The sequence below is a fragment of the Rana temporaria genome, chromosome 11, assembly GCF_905171775.1.
Source record: "Rana temporaria chromosome 11, aRanTem1.1, whole genome shotgun sequence".
Taxonomy (NCBI): domain Eukaryota; kingdom Metazoa; phylum Chordata; class Amphibia; order Anura; family Ranidae; genus Rana; species Rana temporaria.
Window position 1 is genome coordinate 32,805,786 of NC_053499.1, and position 26,378 is coordinate 32,832,163.

The following is a 26,378-nucleotide window of genomic DNA, read 5'->3' on the forward strand; positions in this document are numbered from 1 at the left end:
GGGCCCCATCAGGTTTTTTTTTTCGGTGAAAAAAAATAGAACCTGTTTTAAAATTTTCGTATGGTTAAAAAACGATCGTCTGTGGGGAAATCCATCGGTCAAAAATCCACACATGCTCAGAATCAAGTCGACGCATGCTCGGAAGCATTGAACTTCGTTTTTCTCTGCACGTTGTATTTTACGTCACCGCGTTGGACACAATCGGATTTTTAACCAATAGTGTGTAGGCAAGACTGATGAAAGTCAGCTTCATGGGATATCTGATGAAAAAATCCATTGGTTCGTTTTCATCAGACGAACTGATCGTGTGTACAGGGCATTACTGCAGTGGCTAAGGATAAGCAAAATTGGGATTTTTAGCTTTTTTTAAATCGTTGCCGAAATTGTACCCTTTCAGGAAAATTACTTGGGTCAATGGAGGAGGCTAAATTTTTATTTTTTTTAAGTATATATAAACTCAGTTTTATCTCATGTACTGTTTAACGTTTAAGTAATCTCAAAAGCTAATTTCGATATTTTCTTAATCAGCAGCTTTCATTAAAAGTATACCTGGTGATCTGCCATGAAGGTTCTTCTTCAGGCTCTTTCTGTTATTGGAGGATGAAGCTTTGTCCCTTGTTTCTGAATTGTCATTCTACCGCTTGCACCCCAGGTGTGCAAGCAGCCATGCACAGACATGGTCTACTCTTGGTCTTATTCTTGGTCCACTTATTCTTGGTCTGTGGTCCACAGGCATGGTCTACTTTTGGTCCACTGTGGTCTGTGGTCCACGGGCATTGTCTACTCTTGGTCTTATTCTTGGTTCACTTATTCTTGGTCTGTGGCCCACAGGCATGGTCTACTCTTGGTCCACTGTGGTCGGTGGTCTACGGGCATGGTCTACTCTTGGTCTTATTCTTGGTCCACTGTGGTCTGTGATCCACAGGCATGGTCTACTCTTGGTCTTTTTCTTGTTCCACTGTGGTCTGTGGTCCACAGGCATGGTCTACTCTTGGTCTTTTTCTTGGTCCACTGTGGTCTGTGGTCCACAGGCATGGTCTACTCTTGGTCTTTTTCTTGGTCCACTGTGGTCTGTGGTCCACAGGCATGGTCTACTCTTGGTCTTTTTCTTGGTCCACTGTGGTCTGTGGTCCACAGGCATGGTCTACTCTAGGTCCTTTTCTTGGTCCACTGTGGTCTGTGGTCCACAGGCATGGTCTACTCTTGGTCCACTGTGGTCTCCCTCAAGAAACCGTTCCTGAGAAATGCCTTTGCTGAAGTGAATGTAGACAGGAATTGGTGGCAAAGAGGCTGCAAAAGATCATCAGCACTGATGCGCAAAAAAGGATAAATAAAACCTGAAAACAAGTATTTTTATATAAAAAAATTAAAATTAAAAAAAAAAAAAACATGTAAATGTTTTTCATATAGTGTGGTAGCACATTCCAGTGAGCAGCTGGATGTTACTTAAGTATGGAGGTAAAGCTTGCAACAGACATTATCAATTGTTTAAAGCAAACCAGTTGTTGTTTTACCATGCTTATCATGACCAAACTGCAGTGCCAGCCCAGGCATGTATATTTTTTATATTAGCCGCACCCTTTTTATAGGTCACGCCCGTTGTTTTGGGGGGTTCAAGCTTCTCCTTCTCTGCTACTGCCCCAATATTTTTGGTAAAACAGTGTAAATATATATATATATATATATATATATATATATATATATATATATATATATATATATATGTATAAAATGATCAACAAGCTTTGTAAATAATACATTTGATGTATTTTGTATGGTTTTGGTAATAATATTTTTTTTTATTACAAAATCATCCATAGTTTTGGACGATGGCTTACAGGATTATGTCGGAGGTAATGGTTAGTTATATGCCTTCCCACTTTGAATGAGCAGCTAAATGTGTCGGTGTGTAGCTGGAGTGACACGTGTCATTATAGTGTTAGTGGCGTTCTGCTCGGTTGGCCTCTGTTGCATGAGACGGCACAGAAGATTTCTCTGCTCTACATTGTTTTATAACAGCTCTCTGTTCGGTCTACAGGAGAGGTCCTGAATAGAAATGGCTCTTTAGAAAAGGTGATAATGAATTTTACAGCCAGCAATAAATGTTTACTGCCTCTTCTTTCAATAGATATCAAGCAAGAGACAAGCTGCTTCTCTGTACTCTTTCACTCATTTGAAACCAATCATCCTGTGTGATTAGCTGGGATGGCAGCAGGTCTATTGTATAGTAAAGGGATTTCTTAATGGCTGAGTCTTAGTACTACCTTTACTTAAAGGGGAATTATAGGTCAAATGCGTTGTGCTTCTTCATAAAAGAACAATCTAGATGTGTGGTGTTTAACTTACTAAAAATAGAAGGCTTAATACCCAGCTGCACTGATTTTTTATTTTTTATTTTTATTAAAAACATATCTGCTTCCAATTATTTGTGAGAAAAAAGCACTGCGTATCCTCTATAGACTCCAGAGAGTCCTCTGCTGCTAGCCATGGGTCCTCTTTAAGGTTGAATAACACCAGCATCATTCAACCTCTTTCCTGCGTCACCTCCTGGGGGGTATCTTGGCTTAAAGTGGTTCTAAATCTAAAATGTTTTTTTTACCTTAATGCATTCCCTGCATTAAGGTAATAAAACATTGTGCCAAATGCTGTGTCCCCTCCTCTCAAACACTTACCCGAGTCCTGTTCAGCACTGTGTCCATCTGCAGACCTCCCCCTGTCTTTCTCATCTCACATGAGGATGGGGCAGTAGTTTGAGCCATTGGCTCCTGCTGCTGTCAATCAAAGCCTGTAAGCAGGGGGTGGGGCCCAACCGAAGCTCAGGAGTGAAACTGCATGTCTGCCCTCATAACAAGCAGCAAGAAAAAGATAAGCAAGTAGAGGACCCTGCATGTCACAAGACCGTCCAGAATGCACTTGTAGTTGTTTACAATTTTCTAATATTTACTAAAGTGAGGAAGTGGGGGTCCCAACCTGGAGCACGACTTCCCATCCTAGAGTTTGGCCTTTACAACCAGGAGTTCAGCTTCCCCTCCCAGAGTCTGTCTTCCCATCCCAGACTTCATCTTCCCATCCCAGAGTTTTTCTTCCCATGCCAAAGTTTATCCTCCCATCCCAGAGTTCATCTTCCCATCCCAGAATTTACACTCCCATCTCAGGTTTCATCTTCCCACCCCAGAGTTTGGCTTCCCATTCCAGATTTCGTCCTCCCATCCCAGAGTTTGGCTTCCCATCCTAGGGTTCACCTTCCCACCCCAGACTTTGTCTTCCCATCCCAGAGTTCCTATCCCAAAGTTTGGCTTCCCATCCCAGAGTTCCTATCCCAGTGTTTGTCTTCCCATGCCAGAGTTCCTATCCCAGAGTTTGGCTTCCCATCCCAGAGTTCCTATCCCAGAGTTTGGCTTCCCATTCCAGGGTTCACCTTCCCATCCCAGAGTTTGGCTTCCAATCCCAGAGTTTGGCTTCCCATCCCAGAGTTCCTTTCCCAGAGTTTGGCTTCCCATTCCAGGGTTCACCTTTCCATCCCAGAGTTTGGCTTCCAATCCCAGAGTTTGGTTTCCCGTGCTAGAGTTCGGATTCCGATTCTAGCGTTTGACTTCCCAAGTTGGAGTTATTTTGAACGATAAGAGGGTTTGTGCAGTCAGATATTTGCATGCTAGTCACATTTACATTACAATTGCTACAATTCCATATTGCTGTTTGGGAAAAGGAAGTGTTGCAAAACCTTAACAGTGGGGAGCCTGCAGCAAAAAAAAATTTCAGTAAAATTGGGAAAGATTAGAACGTCTCATGTTATTTTTACTATTTATGTCTTCCTGTCTCATTGAATTCTCCCCAACGTAGAGAGAGGGGCTGCAATAAAAGCTGACCAATGAACCTACTTTCTCCTAGTCTGTCCAAGACAAAGGAAAAATAAAAAATGTTGGATTTGGACTTTAACTTTCATGTACACCATTAACTGCCAGATTATAAAAATGGTTCCAGAATATCACTGATTCTCTTTGGGAAATTGGCCTGAAACCATAAAAAGTCAGAACCTTTGCTGAAATGGGGGATTTCCTTGGGCCCATTATGCTTTGTACACACGGTCGGACTTTTGACCGTGCAAAAGTCCACCGTGAGTCCGTCGGAAGTCCAACGGAAAGAAAGAGAACAGGTTCTCTATCTAAGGTCCGTCGGACTTCCGGAAAAAAAAGTCTGATGGAGGCTACACATGGCCGGACTTTCCTAAAAAAAAAGCCTGTCTGACTTTTTTCTAAGGCCTCGTACACACGACCGAACATGTCTGCTGAAACTGGTCCGCGGACCAGTTTCCGCGGACATGTTCGGTCGTGTGTACGGCCGACCGGACAATTTTCCAGCGGATCGGACAGGTTTCCAGCGGACAAATGTTTCTTAGCATGCTAAGAAACATGTCCGCTGGAAGCCTGTCCGTCGGACATGTTCGGTCGTCTGTACCACTTACCGGACATGTCCGCTCGGCAGAAAGCCCTCGCATGCGTCGAAGTGATTCATCGTCGCGGCAACGGCGCGGCCACGTCACCGCGTATCCTGTCCGCGGGGATTTCGGTTTGATGGTGTACAACCATCAGACCGAAATCTCAGAGCGGACATGTCCGATGAAACCGGTCCGCAGACCGTTTTCATCGGAACAAGTCCCCTCGTGTGTACGAGGCCTCAGGGTGGTACCACACCATGCATGCTGTTATTTTGAATATCACCCCAACACGCCTCCAGAACAACGCTGCATTACAGCGCACCATTGCACTCCAAAAAAATGCAGCATGACCTGTTTTTTTTTAAATCTATTGTGGTACACTATAGTTCATTCATTTTAAATGGGCTGTCTAATGTGGCATGCCTCAGTGCACAAAAACGCATTCATGGTGTTCTGGTGTACCTCCAAGCATAAGAAGCTTTATATTTAAAGATCTACAGTAAATGGGTTTTCTATTAAAAACCCTATAGAAATGTCAATCACATAGTGTGAGGAAATGGAAATCATAGGCACAGACACATCATTTTTGAGCATGTCTGAAAGCACATAATCCAGGAATTTCCACATATACTGCTGTCAGAAGAACGATAAGTGAAAAAACATGTATTTTTTTATTTAATTACATCAGCAGGTCCATATATCGCAATTATATCTGGCATTCTAATTAAACTGGAGTTCTTTAACATTTTAAATGATCCTTTGTTGGGGATTACTAGTCATCACAGGAGTGACCTTTGCTGGGCACCTTTTGAACAAGAAATGAGAAATATTGCTGCTGGAGACAAGGCCATCTGACATGATTTGTCAGGCAGATCCCGGTGGGAAGGCGGATATCTCGCCTGTGCGAAGAGACATTAAATGCTGAGGAGAGAAAGTGGTCAGGTGTCTGGCCTCTTACAGTATTGAGAGTGACAGGGAAATGGCAGTCGGACTTTTGCTTCTAATAATCATTCCGAGTGGAGATTGAGCTGTCTCAAATGCTGGAGGGTTTGGGTTTGTGGATTATTGTGACAACTTTGTGATATGTGTATTGTATGGCTTGATTTAAATACATTCAATTTCTATAAGGTTTATAATAGAAAAGCCACTCAGCTCTTTGAATATAAAGCTTCCTATGCTGGGAGGTGGCTAAAAGTAATATACAAATATATAATTGATGAATTTGTTAGTCATACTAAAGCTTTAGGATCATTAGGAGGTATCCTGAGACACGCTTTGTCTTTGTTGCTCCCACTACCACCTTTGCATCCGTATAGCAGGGTCAGGGGTGTCCAAACTTTTTTCAAAGATGGCCAGATTTGATGAAGTGAACATGCATGAGGGCCGACTATTTTGCCTGACATTCTTTGAACCATTAAAATTTGGTCTAAGTGTGTTAGTCTGAGCACTAATACACTTCCCAACAAGAATTGTCTTTCCTTTGTGGCTGTGTGCGGTGAAGAGATGAGCGTGGGCGTGTTATTTGGATATACTGTATATATTTCTTTTGTGGCCCCAACGAATCCCAGAGCGCTGCTTAGGACTAAGGATAAGCTTGGGTGTGTTATTTGGATAAACTGTATTTATCGGCGTATAACACACACAGGCTTACCATTGCCATGAAAGCAGCCTCACCATTGCCATGAATGCAGCCTCACCATTTCCATGAATGCAGCCTCACCATTGCTATGAATGCCGCCTCACCATTGTCATGAATGCAGCCTCACCATTGCCATTAATGCAGCCTCACCGTTGCCATGAATGCAGCCTCACATGTGCAATGAATGCAGCCTAACATGTGCCATAAATGCAGCTTCACATGTGCCCTAAATGCAGCCTCACATGTGCCATAATTGCAGCCTGATCGATGCCCATCTGCAGCCTCAGAGGGAGGGGGGCGGGACAAGTGCCGACAGATTACAAACAGGAGAATCTCTTGTTTACTCTGGGGCCTCTTTAATACAAAGTCCCGCCTCCTATGATAGAGTCGTCCAATGGCATCCCAGGAGATGGGACTTCCAATACAGACGCTGCTGAGTAAACAGGAGATTCTCTTCATGTTATCTGATGGCGCTCGTCCTGCCCCCTTCCTGTCCTCTCCAAGGCAGTGCCGATAAATAGAGTATATATGTTTTGTGGCCCAGGGGGCCACAAACAATATATATATCCAAATCCCTAGGGGGGCCATATTAAATCAACAGGGGGGCCGCATTTGGCCCACGGCTGGACTTTGGACATGCCTGGAAAGAAATGTCTTTTTTGTTTAAAGGATTAGCTGTTTTTTTTTTTCCTTTTTTTTTTAATGCTATTACTTGCAGAGGAGTTGGAAGAATGGCAGCCCACAACTCCTAATAGTTAAAGTGGACCATATATATATATATATATATATATATATATATATATATAAAAAAATCTGCAAGTCCCTCTTTGCACTGGTGATCAGTGGATACGTGTCTCCTTACATTGCTGGTCTGTGGTGAAGGGTCCCAGTATGTCAGTGGTCAGTGTTGAAATGTTCCCATATGTTGGTGATCAGTGGAGAAGTGTCCCCTTACATTGGTGGTCAGTGGAAAAGTATCCCTGTATGTTAGTGGTTAGTGGAGAATAGCCTTATTATGTTGGTGGTTGGTGGAGAAGTTCCATCTTGCATTGTGGTCAGTGGAGACATGCCCCCTCATACTTGGTGGTCAATGGTGAAATATCTCCATACATTGCTGGTCTGTGGAAAAGGGCCCCTTACATTCCTGGTCAGTGGTGAAGTGTCCCAGTATGTTGGTGATCAGTATTAAAGTGTCCCCATATGTTGACAAGCAGTGGAGAAGTGCCCCTTGCATTGGTGGTTATTAGTGGAGAAGGCCCCCTTACACTGGTAGTCGGTGGAAGGAGATGAAAATAATGTAACGTACCGGTACTTGCATGCTGCAACATTTCTGCTTCACTTTACACATAAAAAAAATTGTCATAAGGTTGTGTTCTCCTCTGTGGTGTTCTGAATTAGTACAAATGATGTTTTCTGTTATTGTGGATTACTTGTATTTCTCCTGTCACATATGAAGGATCGACCACATGACAATCCCAGGTAGTATGTTTTGTGTTACAGTTGGTTTGTTCCTAGCAAAGTGTGTTATATGATTCTGTAGGTCAGCATAGAGATCTGAAAACTTTCTCAGCTTTTGCACGTTAAAGATGAGTCGAGGAATTGTCCCCTCGCATTCTTCCGCCCTTGTCAGATTACAAATAGCACCACAGCTAAGCCGCCGTGACAAATCCTACCCTGAGAGTAAACTGTCTCTTTCCATCTGTAGGTTCTTTATACTGAATGTATAAGCAGGTCAGAGTAACACAAGAAACAGGAACCCTCCATTGTACCTTAATAGTGCCCCCATGCTTTGCCAATGTGCCCAGGAGCCACAGACTTCCAGGTACAATGAACCTGACAAACTAACAAAAAATTTCCCAGCACACAAAACACCCAAACTGGCCCTGTCTAACAGTTCACGTTATAAACAGAGGGCTTTGTTTGCACACATTTTTCAATATACGTGTAAGCTGCAGTGCCCACAACAAGGCTCCTCTGTATACTGCAGTCCTAACTCTATTAGGTAGATTCAGTAAGAGTTAGGCGGGCTTATCAGTAGATAAGCCGGCCTAACTCAGAATCTACGCCGACGTATGTTTAAGCGTATGCTCAAACAGAGATACGCTTAAACATATCTAAGATACGACGGCTTGCGCCGTCCTATCTTAGATTGCAATTTATCGGATGGCCGCTAGGTGGCGCTTCCATTGCGGCCGGCGTAGATTATGTAAATTAGTTTGTACGCCGATTCACGAACGTACGCCCGGCCACCGCAGTCGATTTATGCAGTTTCCGTAAGGCCTTTACAGGCCTAAAGTTATTCCACCTATTAGGTGGAATAACAATGTTAAAGTATGGCCGCCGTTCCCGCCGCGAGGTTCAAATTTTTTCCGTCGTTTGCGTAAGTCGTCCGCGAATCGGGAGTTACGTCGTTTACGTCCACGTCGAAATCAATAGGCCCATACGGCGTACTTAGCCGCAATGCACACTGGGAAATGTAGTCGCCCGGCGAATGCGCAGTGACAAAAAAACGTCAAAAACGTGAGGTCAAGCCTCATTACTATTAAACACGCCCCCCCAACCCATTTGAATTAGGCGCCCTTACGCCTGCCGCATTTACACTACGCCGCCCTAAGTAAGGAGGCAAGTACTTTGTGAATCATGTACTTGCCTCTCTTACTTAAGGCAGCGTAGTGTAAACACGCTAGGCTACGCCGCCGCAAATTAGCGCGCCCCTACCTGAATCTACCCATTTATTTTTCAGAGTCTCCTGAATAGGAGCACATATGGCTGTGGATAAATTAAGGGCGCGTGTCCCTGGAGGGAGCCCACCCCTCCTCAAAAGCACAGGGGTGCACATGACGTGATAACTCGCCGCTTCCCCAATCTAAGGACTTCAGTGGGATTTCCCTCTAACATCAGCTGGGCAGTCATGTGACAATTTATAGTAAAAAAACGTCATTTTTTTATTTGCACATCATTAAAATCAAACAGATTTAAATCCAACACATGTCATTTAAATGATCCAATAGTGTGTTTTCATAGACAGTAATGTTGTGGTATGTATTCCCGACATGTTTCACCACTTGGGGCTTCTTCAGGGGATTTGAGGCTCACTATCAGGGCAGCCATGTTTCACCACTTGGGGTTTCTTCAGGGGATTTGAGGCTCACTATCAGGGCAGCCATCACAAATTTTGGGGCCCCTTAATCAGCTTTAGGCAGGGCCCCCCATGGCTCTTCTGATGCAAGATAATAAGCAGGGGGGGCTGGGGACCATTGGGCCCCTTACAGGTGTAATGCAAAAAATATATAAAAAATACAAAAAAATGGGAGGGGGGCCGACTGGGCCTGTAATGGGTCCTGGGGACCATTGGGCCCCTTACAGATGTAATGCAAAAAATAAATAAATAAATAAATAAATAAAACGGGAGGGGGGCCAGCCGAGCCCCTGGGGACCATCGAGCCTCTTACAGGTGTAATGCCTGTACCCCCCTGATGGTGGCCCTGCTCACTATTGATATAACTGCCACACCAATATGACCCCTGCTTGCCACCAACAATGCCATCTGCCCAGTGCAGGGAAGGAGGCACAGTATGGCCACAGGAGACACACCCAGATCAAGACAGTGTGAAATAATTAAAGGTTTCTTAGCCAAGACCAATATCTGGTACAAATAAACTGTAGAGCTGTGATTGTAGGGTCTAGGTCGCCCTCGTGGCTCCAGCCACCCAACCTCAATACAACAAGACTATTAAAAAAAGCTGTATTACATACTGTTCCTATTAACTCAGTCACTATCAGATTTGTTTTCTGTATTCTGCAAAAAACCTGGTTGATGTTGCTGTTCTCTTTCTCCTCTTCTTTCCAAGTTCCCAATTCAGCTATGGATTTTGCAGAGCAGTGTTGGCAGTTTTGCATATGCTCAGTTTTCAGTGAGTTTCTATGCTGAGCATTTCCTCCCTATCACCTCTGAGCAGACCATGTGAATATAGAGTCACACATGTGGGCATTTACACAGTGGTAAATGACAGCCCACTCCCTTCCTTATTCTCCATGCCCACTAATCAGCTTAACACAATGGGGGTGGGATAGTACATGTAAATTGATGGAGGCTTCACTTCCCTCTTACTCTGAAGCCCTGTACATGCAATCGGTTTGTCTGATGAAAACGGACCGATGGATCGTTTTCATTGGACGAACCGATCGTGTGTGGGCCCCATCGGTGAAAAAAAATAGAACCTATTTTAAATTTTTCCTATGGTTAAAAAAGATAGAAAAAAAACGATCGTCTGTGGGGAAGTCCATCCGTCAAAAATCCATGCATGCTCAGAATCAAGTTGACGCATTCTCGGAAGCATTGAACTTAATTTTTCTCAGCACGTCGTAGTGTTTTACGTCACCGCGTTGGACACGATCGGATTTTTAACCGATGGTGTGTAGGCAAGACTGATGAAAGTCAGCTTCATCGGATATCTGATGAAAAAATCCATCGGATTAGATTCCATCAGATATCCGATCGTGTGTACAGGGCTTTAGACACAGGCTGGAGGGGTGTGACACGCCATGTTATTGCCAAAAAATAATAAAGATTTGATTGTAAATATATATTTGTATGACAATTTAAAACAGATTATTGTTGATATTATTTATTTTTTCTCTGTATTCCAAAGGCTGTTTTTGCATTTTGAACAAGTGACCAGCAGCAGAGGACTAGAAGCTCCTCCTGCTTATGTTTCCCTGCAGACAGACTGGGAAAGATCAGAGTCATGTGACTAAGTATATCAATTAGGAAAAAGGTATAATGAATTTTGATGACCCAAAATGAGTGCTTTAAAGTGGAGGTTCACCCTAAAAACATGTATTTAACATTCCATTCAGCATAATTCCAACATTTACACTATGCCGTTTTTTTTTTTTGCTGTACATACCGTCTTATTGTTATTTTCCACCCGGCTTCCGGGTTCTCACTCCCACGGGAGTAGGCATTCCTATACAGAGGCTAGATGATTGACACCTTGTGAAAAACCTTCCCCCCGGTGCATAAGGCGCGTCACCAGTTTTCCAAAAGTAGCTGGCTCTATACGGCGCCTGCGCAGTCAGCTCTACACGACAGGCGCTGTATAGCGCCGTATAGAGCCGACTAGCAGTTTGGCTACTTTTGGAAAACTGGTGACGCACCTTATGCGCCGGGGGGGAAGTTTTTCACAAGGCGTCAATCATCTAGCCTCTGCATAGGAACGCCTACTCCCGCAGGAGTGAGAACCCGGAAGCCGGGTGGAAAATAACAATAAGGCCGGGTACTCACGAGCAAACATGTACGGTGAAACCAGTCCGTCGGACCGTTTTCACTGTACATGCCTGCCAGAGGGCTTCTGTACGATGGTTGTACTAACCATCGTACAGAAGTCCGCGCGTAAACACTACGATGACGCGGCGACGTGGGCGGGCCTGCCATTTAAAGGCTTCCACGCATGCGTCGAAGTCATTCGACGCATGCGAGGGATGGCGGGCGCTCGGACATGTACGGTAGGTCTGTACTGACGATCGTACATGTCCGAGCGGGCAGGATTCCAGCGGACGGTTTTAAAACACGTCCAGGAATATTTGCCCGCTGGGAAAAGGCCCGGCGGGCAAATGTTTGCTGGAATTCGGCCTGCTCGCGCCTACACACGACCGAACATGTATGCTGAAACTGGCCCGCGGACCAGTTTCAGCATACATGTTTGGTCGTGTGTACGGGGCCTAAGACGGTATGTACAGCAAAAAAAAACAAAAAACGGCATAGTGTAAATGTTGGAATTATGCTGAGTGGAATGTTAAATACATGTTTTTAGGGTGAACCTCCGCTTTAAGCATGAACAGGCCGCATCTTTGCATAGCCCCAGTGTCTTTTTGCTGCCTCTGCCTTCTGTCGCTGTGTGATTATTACAATGCATCATCGCCAGTGGCAGCGCTGGCAGGATTTGAAGCCTGTGATTGGCAGGTGTGAAAAAATGTTTACTAATGAGCATAACACATATCTCTGTCCGTACAGCTAATCGGTAGAAACCCTCTAAATCTGTTACCTTTCCAGCCTTTGTTCAAAAAAAACCCTTTGAATATTCTGCATTGCTGTGCGTGGCAACGTTGCAGCAACAAGACAAATGATGGTGGAATGATTGCACAACGCTGATAAAATGCTCTTCTTTCCTCTAGGACACCATGGTTTAACGGATGGGGATTTAATCTTCCCAGAGGCCAATCTTTACTTGACAAGTGGAACCTTATCCCAGAGGGCATCGACATCCTAATGACTCATGGACCTCCCCTTGGTAAGTCAAAGCCACGCCGTCACCTAACACATACTCGGGAGCCAGCTTTAATGTACACAGCATGAATCTTCCTTTCTGGGCCACCAGCTTCCCCCCGAACGCCAAGCAATGAATAAAAAAAATTGATGCTATTACTAGAGCCCTGCATGATAATTAAACCCAGCAGATCCTGAGAGTTCCTAGGTGTTGTTTAAATTAAATTCTCTGATTTACTGGAGCCGGGGAGAATTAAATGGATATCCACAGCCGTTGTGCAGCCCTTGCAGCTCGGTCATTTGTTTTATTAACTGTATTTATCTGACAGGTAACAGCTCCCAATTCAGAGGCTTTATGGTTTTGGTGGATGGGCAGAAAATCTAAGTGCTCCTTTTAAGCCTGGCAGCAGACTGCGCCTGCAGAGTGTGTGCTGTACCCTGCATTCATCAGTCATCATTTCTGGGTTGCAAAGAAAACAGCATGGGGAATGCAGAGAAGAGAAGGCATTAACGTGGTGGGAAGGCTGAAAAACACCTAAAAGAAACACAAGCTTATTTAACCACTTAAGGACCGGACCAATATGCTGCTAAATGACCCAAGGGGTTTTTACAATTCGGCACTGCGTCGCTTTAACAGACAATTGCGCGGTCGTGCGATGTGGCTCCCAAACAAAATTGGCGTCCTTTTTTTCCCCACAAATAGAGCTTTCTTTTGGTGGTATTTGATCACCTCTGCGGTTTTTATTTTTTGCGCTATAAACAAAAATAGAGCGACAATTTTGAAAAAAATGCAATATTTTTTACTTTTTGCTATAATAAATATCCCCCAAAAACATATATAAATTTTTTTTCCCTCAGTTTAGGCCGATACGTATTATTCTACCTATTTTTGGTAAATAAAATCGCAATAAGCATTTATCGATTGGTTTGCGCAAAATTTATAGCGTTTACAAAATAGGGGATAGTTTTATTATTATTTTTTTTTTTTTACTACTAATGGCGGCGATCAGCGATTTTTTTTGTGACTGCGACATTATGGCGGACACTTTGGACAATTTTGACACATTTTTGGGACCATTGTCATTTTCACAGCAAAAAATGCATTTAAATTGCATTGTTTATTGTGAAAATGACAGTTGCCGTTTGGGAGTTAACCACAGGGGGCGCTGTAGGAGTTAGGGTTCACCTAGTGTGTGTTTACAACTGTAGGGGGGTGTGGCTGTAGGAATGACATCATCGATCGAGTCTCCCTATAAAAGGGATCACTCGATCGATGCAGCCGCCACAGTGAAGCACGGGGAAGCTGTGTTTACATACGGCTCTCCCCGTTCTTCAGCTCCGGGGAGCGATCGCGAGGGGGTGGCTAGAAACGAATAGCCGCGCCCTCCTCCCGGATCGCTCCTGAAGCCACGGGAACCGCCGCATGTACCGGGGGGGGTCCTGATCAGACCCCCGACCCACGTCTAGGCAGGGACGTACAGGTACGCCAATGTGCCTGTCCGTGCCATTCTGCCGACGTATATGTACATAAGGCAGTCCATGAGTGGTTAAAGGGTAATTAGATAATAAGCTGAGAGCAGAGGTACACCGCAAGGACCTAGACACAAAGGCCCGGATTCACAGACAGCGGCGCACATTTATGCCACCGTAGCGTATCTCCTGTACGCTACGCTGACGCAGCGCAGAGAGGCAAGCACTGAATTCACAAAGCCAGTGCTCCCAAAACTGCGCTGGGTTTCCTAGGCGTAAGCCGGCATAGGTGGAAGTGGGCGTGAGCCATGCAAATGAGGCGTGACCCCATGCAAATGATGGGCCGAGCGCCAGGCAGATACGTTAAACGAACGGCGCATGCGCCGTCCTGTGGACGCATCCCAGTGCGCATGCTCAGAATCACGTCGGAACTACTCCCTAAGATACGTCGGATCACTGCCTACGGCGTGAACGTAACCTACGCTCAGCCATATTCACGTCCAACGTAAAATACGCCGGCTTGTGTTCCCTGGTGCAGCCCTTTGCATGGATGCTGCTGAGTTACACCTCCTTTATGGAGCATAACTTTACGCCGGACGTATGACTTTACGCGCACTGCGTCGGGCACACGTACGTTCGTGAATCGTCGTATCTCCCTCATTTGCATATTTGAATAGAAAATCAATGGGAGCGCCAAATGCGTCCAGCGTCAATATGCGCCCACTCTACGCCGGCGTAGGCAAGTTACGTTGGTGGGATGAAGCCTGTTTTTAGGCGTATCTTAGTTTGTGGGCCCGGCGCATAGATACGATGGCGCATATTTGCACTTACGCGGCATATCTGGAGATACGTCGGCGCAAGTGCTTTGTGAATCCAGGCCATAGACACATAAACACATTGTTAGGCTAGCAATACACATAGATTTCATAGTAAATAAATAGATTCATGCTAAACACTGTGGATGGAGGAATCTCCACTGCCAGCTATTGGATTCAGACAGCTGCAACCGTTTTTTGCATGGGGGCAAATAAGCCCCCACCCTCTAGCAAAGCGCAAGTGACGTACAACACGTACGACGGCACTATAAAGGGGAAGTTCCATTCGGATGACGCCACCCTTGGGGCTGCTTTAGCTGATATTGTGTTAGTAAAAGACGATTCGCGCTTTTCAGTCTGTTACAGCGTGATGAATGTGCTTACTCCATTACGAACGCTAGTTTTACCAGAACGAGCGCTCCCGTCTCATAACTTGCTTCTGAGCATACGCGGGTTTTTAACGTCGTTTTAGCCCACACACGACCATTTTTTACAACCTTAAAGCGGGGGTTCACCCTTAGAGGGCACTTGATTCCTGCTTGTTTTCTCTAGGGGAATCGGCTATTTATTTTAAAATATGTGCAGTACTTACCCGTTTACGAGATGCATCCTCTCCGTCGCTTCCGGGTATGGGCTTCGGGAATGGGCGTTCCTTCTTGATTGACAGGCTTCCGAGAGGCTTCCGACGGTCGCATCCATCGCGTCACGATTTTCCGAAAGAAGCCGAACGTCGGTGCGCAGGCGCAGTATAGAGCCGCACCGACGTTCGGCTTCTTTCGGCTACGAGTGACGCGATGGATGCGACCGTCGGAAGCCTCTCGGAAGGCTGTCAATCAAGAAGGAACGCCCGCTCCCGAAGACCCATACCCGGAAGCGACGGAAGAAGATGCAGCTCGAAAACGGGTAAGTACTGCTCATATTTTAATACAAATAGCCGATTCCCCTAGACCGAACGAGCAGGAAGCTAAGGGGAGAATTTTTTTTTTTTTACAAATGGGTGAACTCCCGCTTTAAAAACGACAATGTTAAAAACGTTGTGAAAAAATAGAGCATGTTCGAAATTTTTAATGCCCATTTTTTAGATCATGAAAAATGCTCTGGAGCCTACACACGATCGTTTTTAATGACATAAAAAAACGTAATTTTTTAGAACCCGAAAAACGATCGTGTGTACACGGCATAGGCCTCTGACCATTACTCTGTATCACTGCAATATCTATCACAAAGTGAAAACTTATATGTGCATTCCAGTGTCTTTACATTATTAATGTGTAGTGAAAACTCGTTTGTAGCTTGCTCTCATCACTCAGGGATGTTTGAAATGCTGGAAGAAAATGTTAGAGAGTTTAGAAGCATAATTTCATATTAATTAGGTAGTGATATTACAGTACTCTGTATGCATATCAACTGCCTCTCATCAAAATGTCATTTTTAAACCTCATCTGACTTGTTCATCTGCCAAGACCTACATTTTTCTGCCTGCTATTTATTATTTCCCTGTTCTCTCGCTGTTATTTTAAAGTGTGATGACATTATTGCTCGGAGATTTAAAAAACTTCATTTATATTTTAAGGGAAGCCTACTAGCTGATTTGCATTTGTCTGAAATGTGTAGATTTTCATTAAAAGCTCATTTATTTCAAGTATAAGTGCTCTTTTAGTATAAAAATTACAACTTTCCCACTTGCCCTAGAAGATTTGGAAATACATTGGTGGACCTCATGCCGCATACACGCGATCATTTTTCGGCATGAAAAAAAACGTTGTATTTCAGCATATCCAAAAAACGAAGTTTTTCCAACTTCATCATTAAAAACGACATTGCCCACACACCATAGTTTTTAAAAAATTATGAAAAAAGCGCGGTGACGTACAACACGTACGACGGCACTATAAAGGGGAAGTTCCATTCGCCTTTGGGCTGCTTTAGCTGATTCCGTGTTAGTAAAAGACGATTCGCGCTTTTCTGTCAGCGCAATGAACGTGCTTACTCCATTATGAACAGTAGTTTTACCAGAACGAGCGCTCCCGTCCCATAACTTGCTTCTGAGCATACGCTGGTTTTTAACGTCGTTTTAGCCCACACACGATCATTTTTTACAATCCGAAAAACGACATAGTTTAAAACGTCGTTAAAAAATGCAGCATGCTCGAAAAAAAAAATTGTAATTTTTCAGAAGCCGAAAAATGATGTGAAGCCCACACACGATCATTTAAATGACATTTTTTTAAAACAAAGTTTTTTTCATGCCAGAAAATGATCGTGTGTACGTGGCATTACACACTTTGTACACGTGCACCAAGTCATTGCTTTCGTAGGATTAGGGTCAGGTGTATAATTACCAATTACAACAAACAGGTGTTAATGATCATCAATGTCATATGTAGGTTGAAATACAGCTGTGTAGGAGGCTTAACCTGTTGGCGCTGAGTGCACACAAATATGCTGCCTCTCAGCAGCCGGGCCTTGTGTGCAATAGCATCAATAGAGCTGTACCGAGAGCGCACACCCAGCACAATGACTGGTGGCTAATGGGAACATCCTGATCACAAGTTTTCCAATTATGTGACCGCCGTGACAGCCAATAATTGTGGTCACATGGCCATAAGCCCCGCACCTGCCACCTGGCATTCTAAAGCCCTTAAAGTAGGGTAACCAGACATCCCTGGAGTCCGGGGACAGTTCCCAGACTGAGAACACTGTCCCCAGACCAAATCTGTCCCAGGTTTTGGCCCCGGATTCAGGGCCAGATTAACATAGACAGGGCATCCCAACTGAGAAACAGCCTGGTGGCTGGAATGCTGACGCCCCCTGCTGGACAATCTCACTGCCGCTCCTACTGCTGTTCAGTGGAGGAGACGCAGAGCCAAAAATGTACTGTGTGGAAGATGTCAACCAAAGCCATCAGCACAGGACTGGTGGAAACCAGTGAAACCCAAGTACACCATCTACTGTCCGGAGAAGACTGGCCAGAAGTGGTCTTCATGGAAATATTGCTGCCAACAAGCCATACCTCCCAAATGAAAACGAGGCTAAGTGACGAAGCACAAAAGCATAGGAACTGGGGTTTAAAATGGCAGCAAGTACTCTGAACTGTTGAGTCAAAAATGGCTGGAGCAGGAGGCACTTTGTTCACCAAAGGACTGGAGAGCAGTACAATAATAAGTATCTGCAGGCAACTGTGAAGCATGGTAGAGGTTCCCTGCAAGTTTGCGGCTGCATTTCTGCAATTGGAGATTTGGTCCATATCAACGGTGTGCTTAATGCTGAGAAATACAGGAAGATAGTTATCCATTGTGCCATAATATCAGGGTGGTGAGTGACTGGCCCCAAATGTATTCTGCTGCAGGACAACGACCCCAAACATACAGCCAATGTCATTAAAGGAGAAGTCCAGCCAAAGATTATTTGGCTGGACTTCTCCTATGAATGGCAATTCGTTTTGCACTCCTGTGACCCGTTTTTAGCAGAGAGAGGGCTGAAGTCCGCTCTCTGCTGACGTCACCAATGTCAGTCCAGGCACCGCGTCACCCCGACCACGGAATCTGGATCTGCCAGGTGCCTGGACTGACACCCGTCTCAGCCTCTCAGCGAGCCACTTAGGCCGCGTACACACGGTCGTTCCAAACCGATGAGAATGGTCCGACGGACCATTTTCATCAGTTCACCGCTGAAGTGGCCTGATGGCCTGATGTGCGTACACACCATCGTTCCAAAAACCGATCGGGTCAGAACGCGGTGACGTCAAACACACGACGTGCTGAATAAAACGAAGTTCAATGCTTCCAAGCATGCGTCGACTTGATTCTGAGCATGCGCGGGTTTTGAACTGATACTTTTCTGTACTAACCATCGGTTTGGACCGATCGGGCAGCGGTCCATCGGTTCGGTTTTGAAGCATGTTTTACAATTTTGGACCGAAGGAAAACAGACCGATGGGCTATACACACGGTCGGTTTGGACCGATGAAACTGAACCTCGGTCCATTCTCATCGGTTTTGTCCGACCGTGTGTAGGGGGCCTAAGAGCCTCCTCATGGAGCTCTGAAAACCGAGTGATCTGCGGTGTTCGATTGCTCGGTTCTCAGTGCAGAGGCACCGGGGGACAGATGCAGCATCGGACCGAGGTAAGTATGAATAGGGAAGACATTTTTTTCCTTTACTTCTCTTTTAAGAACTATCTTCAGCATAAAGAACAAGGAGTACTGGATCTCAGCATCATTGAGTCTGTCTGGGACTACATGAAGAGACAGAAGGATTTGAGGCAGAAGATCTGTGGTTAGTTCTTCAAGATGTTTGGAACAACCTACCTGCCGGGTTCCTTCAAAAACTGTGTGCAAGTTTTCCATTTAAAAATTAAGGCAAAGGGTAATCACTATGGGGGAGCTCAGGTGTGTTCACAGCTACATGTGCCCACGCCCGACAGGAAGCTGACACTTTGCAGCGCTAATCATAGGCAGTGAGACATTTCCCGATCTTCGGCTGCACAGATCGGGAAATGTCTCACTACCTGTGATTAGCGTCGTGGAGTGTCAGCTTCCAGGCGAGCGCAGGCACGTGGATTTGCAAGCACGCCTGAGCTCATCCTCAGTAGTCACACCAAATATTGATTTGACTTGGATTTCCCTTCTGTTCATTTACTTTCCATTTTGTTAATTTACAGCATTTTTCACACCTGCCTTAAACTTTTGCACCATAGTGTATGCTGATCAAAGTTGACAGTGCCAGAAGGGTGTTTATGTCCTTTGGTATTTTCCAGAACTTCCTGTGCTGGACCTGGCCATAGACAGCAATGCCTACCTACTGAGGCCCCGTACACACGAGAGGATCCATCCGCTGGAATTGATCCGCGGACCGGCTCCAGCGGATAGATCCCCTGGTGTGTACAATCCAGCGGATCTGTTTCCGCGGATTTTTATCCCCTGGGATGGATTTCCAGTGGATAAAAATTTGAAGACATGCTTTCAAATATATCCGCTTGAATCCATCCCAACGGATTGATCCACTGGTCTGTACAGACTCACCGGATCAATCCGTCCGAATGAATCCCCCGCATGCGTCGTAATTATTCGACGCATGCGTGGAATTCCTTATATGACAGCGTCGCCGCGTCATCGGCGCGACACGTCATCGCGATGGGATTTCGGCGCGGATTTCGATCCGATGGTGAGTACACTCCATCGGATCAAAATCCTTGCAAATCCTCGAGAGGATTTATCCGCGGAAACGGTCCGGTGGACCGTATCCGCGGATAAATCCTCTCGTGTGTACGGGGCCTAAGAAATTCAGCAGGACTCATGAAGAATAATCGCCACATAAAAGTGTACTTTTTAGTCTGCATTAGTAAATTCCTCACATTCACTTCATAAAGCATCCTCGCTAGGTCCATAGGTGTGACCCTATTCTTTCCTATAGAGAGTTGTCTTTATGGCAACCTCTAGTGGTCCTGTAGAACATGGCTTTCCCCCATAGGAGAAAATGTGAACGCAGTGTGCGTGTGCAGGACAATGAAGACCCAGTAAGGATGCTTTCTTCTGAAAGGTTGTGCAGCATTAGGCATGGCCCTATTCTTTCCTATGGGGACTGTGAGAGACAAAATCTGGCTCCATGGGTATATCCAGTAGATGATTGTGCCAGGCACAAATAAATACACTTGGCATGCCTCGCTCTGGTACCTGCACCTTGCTGCATCTCATGTAACAATAATGCTGCAGAGTCTTTGTCTTTCTCCTGGGCCTCTTATAGCGCACATACTGCTGCTATTCCAGATTTCTTTTCTACCTTAAAAAATCTGCATAAAGCACTGTAGTGTAACAAGTTCTTCTCTTGAGGATATAAAAGCACATTCTCTCTTAATTACCTTTTATTGAAGAGTCCCTGCTGTGTAAAAAATTAAGATTTTGTGTGGCTGCGGCAAACTGGGATCTTCTGTTTTCACTTTAAATGTGCCAGTCTGATAAAATGTTACCCCGTTTGCCATAGGAGATATTATAAAAGCTAATTTAATAATATATTTAAAGGTTAGTTTAAAATGTATACTTAGACAGTCATGGGGAATTACATGTAGATTTTGTGTGGGGGGGGGGGGTCCCAAGAGCAGGGCAGAGAGGCTAGATATGCTTCACACGCCTTGTGTACAATCATGATGTTTTATTGGGCGTGTGTAGCACGTCCAAAGTCTGCAACTAGTTAAAGCACATACCGTTTCTTGTGCTGATTTAACAAAAATGTAATAAAATTACGTAAATGTACAGTAGGTTTTTACATGAGAAATATGTCTGGAGCTAGGCCCATTTTAATGTTAGCCATATACAGCTTGAATTAATTCTTAATTGGCTGAAAAGTGAGCCATGAGTGGCCCTGCAAGCACCACCTGATCGACAAAAGTCAATTTATATATGAAATGAGCCAGGTAGAAAATGATCAGACAAATAATGGCTGTGTCCTATAAAGTGCAGGCACTGCTGAGGTATTCAGACAGCTGCGGATGCTGGATGGAGCAATATAATGATTGTGCTTGTTCAGCCTCACGGCACTTATGTGCTTCATGCTGAACACTGGAAAATCTACAAGTGTTGCCCTAGGCATCCCAGACATCTGAGGCAGCGTTAGACATCCTGGAGTTTCCAACATGCGGGATGAGGCTACATTCACATGGGTGGCGCGATAAGGATAGTTTGCTGTGTTTAGAAGCAGCTAAATGCAATGTGCTATGACCGCATACACACTGGCTGATTAGTTGTGGCCAGAACTCTGCTGAAATGTTGACCCTGGACCTACACTGTCTAGTTCCATAGAGGTGGCTGGAGGCTCTATCTGCAGCTTAGATGAGCAATTACATGTGAACAGCAGCCATTGATTTGTATAAATCTGATAGCAATTAGCAAAAACGTAGTGATCCTCACCAGCAGCTGCACTTGGCCACTGCTGTGTGACTGTGTGAATGCAGCCTAATAGATGCCAAACTTGTAGGGAGCTCTTTGTTTTTGTAGTCCTCAGTTGTTCCCGGAGCAGAGCTTGCTATGATTTCTCTGACACCAATTTGAAAAAAAAACTTTCTCTTACTCCTTCTTGTTCTCTGCAGTAGTCATGTTCCTTTTCATACTGCTTGAGTTTCTTGAACGTTTTCTGGTTCACGCGGTTCAAATCTTTACTTTAAACAGTTACCTAAACCTCCAGCGAATCTTGTTTTCTATGCAGTTTCATGTTTGACTTTTTTACCATAATTTTTTATTACTAATATTATTACCGTATATTTTCAGCACATTTTTTTGTGTTAAAAATGCCCCCCTCGGCTTATACTCGAGTCACCATTTTGCGCCTGATCTCCCAGACTTTGGGGACCCGGTACCGGCCCACATGGCACACATGTAGCCCCCATCTTTCTCTACAAGTGTACAAAGTTTGTTGTCCAGGTGACCTACGGCCGGGGAGCACCGATTTTTCAAACCCGGGGCACCCCTTCCATAGACTCCCATGTTAAACTGTCATTTCTCCGGTGATTTTGGGGACCTGGTACCAGCCGGTCGTAGGTCTCCTGGCCCCGGAACTTGGCACACATGTAGCCACATTTCTCCTCTACAAGTGTGCAAAGTTTTTTGTCTGGGGGACCTACGGCTGGGAAACTCCAATTTTTCAATAGACTCCCATATTAAACGTCAGTCTAGTCATGGACACAGTGAGGCATGGGCATAGTAAGGCATGAGCACAGTGAGGCATGGATACAGTGAGGCATGGATACAGTGAGGCATGGGCACAGTGAGGCATGGGCACAGTGAGGCATGGACACAGTGAGGCATGAGCACAGTGAGGCATGCACATGGACACAGTGAGGCATGCAGATGGACACCCTAAGCTTATACTCGACTCAATAAGTTTTCCCATTTTTTTGTGGTAAAATAAGGTGCCTCGGCTTATATTCAGGTCAGCTTATACTCGAGTACATACGGTATTTAGTGCAATCATATCCTGTATACTTTACAGTCAGGTATGCAGCAGTAAACTTACATTCACTGTTAGCAGTGCAAATCATAAAAACAAATTGTATGAGGGCTCTGCTTGGTAGAGCTTTATAGTCTTTATAGTCTAATACAGTGGTCTCCAAACTGCAGCACTTTGCTTGCCTTTATCTAAGACCCTGGGACGCTGTATGTCCCACTGACTCCAATGTTAGGGCACTATTCCTACCATTGATACCAATGATGAGGACCTATTCCTCCCACTAATTCCGCGTACACACGATCGGAAACTTTTGAGAGCTGGTTCTCAAATTTTCAGATGGGAAAGGTTCTTGCCTGAATTTCCGATCGTGTGTACATGGCATAACACCAAAGATAGGACATTATGCTTCTCACGGACACCATCGATGGGGCACTAAAGGGTAGTAAACCGGCCTTTTGTTTAGAAATTTTGGAGACCCTTGGTCTAATAGGTGATGAAGAAAAATACAATAAGCATAAAAAAGTTCTTACTTGTCACGTGACACCTGTCAACTGAACATGCCATATTATATTTGCTTCAGTATCTGAACAACCCCCTGCAGCTCTATGGTAGGCTTTAAGTAGGCAGTAAAACCATAGCTCGACTGCCTGTTTTACCTGCCCCGTCACCTTCGCCCAGTTGCCCATATGCAAGATGCCCTAGAGTCAGCCATAGATATCTTGGCATCTACATACTGTGTATTATATGGATAAAGGTTTGTGGACACCTGGTCATCACACCTACATGACATTGTTCCAAGCCCCTGAGCATTAAAGTGTATGTCAGGAAAAAAATACAAAGAAAAACATATGATATATATCTCTACAATACATGCACATTGTTAAATTGTGTTAAATTACTTTTTTAGATTCTGTAAGTACAGAAAAGTGTTGATTTGCTAGAATTGCCCTCAGCTCCTAGGTCCTGTCCTAGGCTGACAACACGCAGTGTTTTTAAGGGTTAAATTGTGTTCGCCTTCTTAATGTATTATATACTGTACTGTATATAAAAGATGACTGGGAAAATACCAATATGGCCAATAGTTGGACATCCCATTCCATGGGCATTAATAGAAAGGTGCCCCTTTTATTAGAACAGCCTCCACTTTTTTGAGAAGGCTTTCAACAAGATTTTGGAGTAGATGTGTGCAGAATGGAAACATTTGTTTCGGATAAATTGGTTATGTTACTAATTTTGTTGATTTGTTTTGGAATTAGTTTAATTTAGTTAAATATTGTTTTGTTTATTCATTTTTTAATGAATTCCAAATTTGGGACAGAGTCCCTCCTACCTCAGCCCCCCTACCTACTTCGCCTGCCGGGTCTGGAATTGATTTCAGGGGGGGGCCTTCAGGTCTGGTATGGATTTTAAGGGGAACCCCATGCCAAAATAAAAATAAAACGCCATGGATTTCTCCTTAAGACTCATACCAGACCTGAAGGGTATGGTTTGGAAGGGGGACCCCATGTTTTTTTTGTTTCTGAATTTTTTATTGCCGGAATTTCGAGTCATCGGTTGTTAAGGACGCGACGGACAGCTTCCCAGCCTGCTCCTTAACAGCCAGCTATTATTCACACATTTTTCGACCGATCCGAATTTCAGTCCTTCCGAGAATTTGGAATTTGTTAGAAAACAAAATCAAAATAATTTTCAACAAAATTTGTTACTATTTCATTCAGAGATTCGGATACATTTAAATCTCTGAATAACCAAAAATTTGTCCGAAGTTTGTATTTGGACTGAAACAAATTTGTGCCCATTTAGCTAGGAGATAATATGTGAGGTCAGGTACTGATATTGAACAAGAAGATGTGGCTACAGTTCATGTTCCAATTCATCCCAAAGGTAATCAATAGGGTTGGGGTCAGAGCTCGGTGCAGACCACTACAGATCCTCCAACCAAACTTATAAACCATGTTTAAAGTGGAGGTTCACCCGAAATCTTAATTTTTAACATTAGATTGATGCTCATTTTGTCAAGGGGAATCGGGTAGTTTTTTAAAATCGAAGCAGTACTTACCGTTTTAGAGAGCGATCTTCTCCGCCGCTTCCGGGTATGGGCTGCGGGACTGGGCGTTCCTATTTGATTGACAGACTTCCTACAGGCTTCTGACGGTCGTATACATCGCATCACGATTTTCCGAAAGTAGCCGAACGTCGGTGCGCAGGCGCCGCATAGAGCCGCACCGACGTTCGGCTTCTTTCGGCTACTCGTGACGCGATGTATGCGACCGTCGGAAGCCTGTCAATCAAATAGGAACGCCCAGGCCCGAAGACCATACCCGGAAGCGGCGGAGAAGATCGCTCTCTTAAACGGTAAGTACTGCTTCGATTTAAAAAAAAACTACCCGATTCCCCTTGACAAAATGAGCATCAATCTAATGTTAAAAACTCCCGCTTTAAGGATTTGGATTTGTGTACAGGGCACAGTCATGCTGGAAGAGAAAAGGACCTCCTCCAAATGTTGCTGCAAAGTTGGAAGAGCATAATTGTCCCAATTGTTTGATTGTCTAATCAACTGAGCTCAATAATTTGGAGGGTGTCAATATATTTATGGCCATTTGTTTAACTGAGAAAAGGTCTGCCTCTCAGATGTTATATATTTGAGTGCTTAGTAAAAGAGATAACACACAATAAGTCTAAGGAGTCTAAGGAGGAAATTGTCTAATCAAGTAATATAAATTTAACAAGCAAAATATTAAGTCATGAGATCGGTAAATGGGACAAATGAATGTGTACACAAGGGATGACTATATGAACTGGAGGTAATGAGTAAGGAATATACTATCAAATTTGTAACGAAATGCATAATACCAATATCAATTCTAAATAAATAAAATCTTGGATAGTTTATATACATATACTGTACTATCCAATAATTAAAGTAGAACTAAAGGCAAAACTGACCAGCGGCAGATGGACTTGTTATCCACCATTGTCCATCTCCTGCTTTTTCTCACCTAGTTTCAGACACAAAGAGTGATGGAATTATGGGTAGAGTGCACTGGCACTGTCTACGCTCTTACATGCACAATAAAGATCCTGTGACATTGCGCGGTACGGATTTGGACACCTCGTATATAAACGCCTCACCTGCTTCATCTGCGAAATGATTCTTCTCACTTCCAGACAGGCAGTTTGCGTAGTAATTGATGTTCATTTTTATGGATTCTCTACATTAACTGTAGAACTAAGTGGCTCTTAAACTCTAAGAGCCATCAATTAGCAGTGACTTCCTTGCTAGGTCTACGTTTCAGATTCCGAGAGTTGGATATTTTTAACCTTTGCAAGTCCATTCTGTCTAACTTTTTGTTCTTAAAGGGGAAGTGTAGTCTTTTTCATTTGGATTTTTTTTACATGTCCTTGTCACTTTTTGAACTGGCAACATGACAGATTCTCTTTATATAATGTAATAATACTGTATAGTCTCACCAGACCCACCGGGATCCTCCTCCCACTGTTTTTAGATTATCTGATATTTTGAATGTATCATCATTATATCAGACATGCTCAATATCAGAGGAGTCTGAATAAAATGGGGGAGGTGCTGCTGCAGATAAGTCTTAGATCTTCATCTTCTGGTCCTTATGAATGGAGAGGTGTTTAAACATACCGTATTTATCGGCGTATAACACGCACAGGCGTATAACACGCACCCTAACTTTAAGAGGGAAGTTTCAGGAAAAAAAACTTTCCGCAGCCCCCTGCGTATAACACGCAGACACAGTTAACCCTCTATTTTCAGGGTAAAAAAGTGAGTGTTATACGCCAA

The 26,378-nt window shown here is 44.2% G+C and overlaps 1 protein-coding gene across 3 annotated transcripts in view; it reads left to right on the forward strand.

Moving 5' to 3' along the window:
• The window catches only part of MPPED2 (metallophosphoesterase domain containing 2), a 250,940-nt gene that overhangs the window by 218,192 nt on the left and 6,370 nt on the right, over positions 1 to 26,378 (forward strand). For all 3 annotated transcript variants that reach the window (XM_040328332.1, XM_040328333.1, XM_040328334.1), the window contains exon 5: positions 12,252 to 12,367. In XM_040328332.1, coding sequence (XP_040184266.1) covers positions 12,252 to 12,367 — 116 coding nt within the window. The remainder of the gene's footprint in view (positions 1 to 12,251; positions 12,368 to 26,378) is intronic.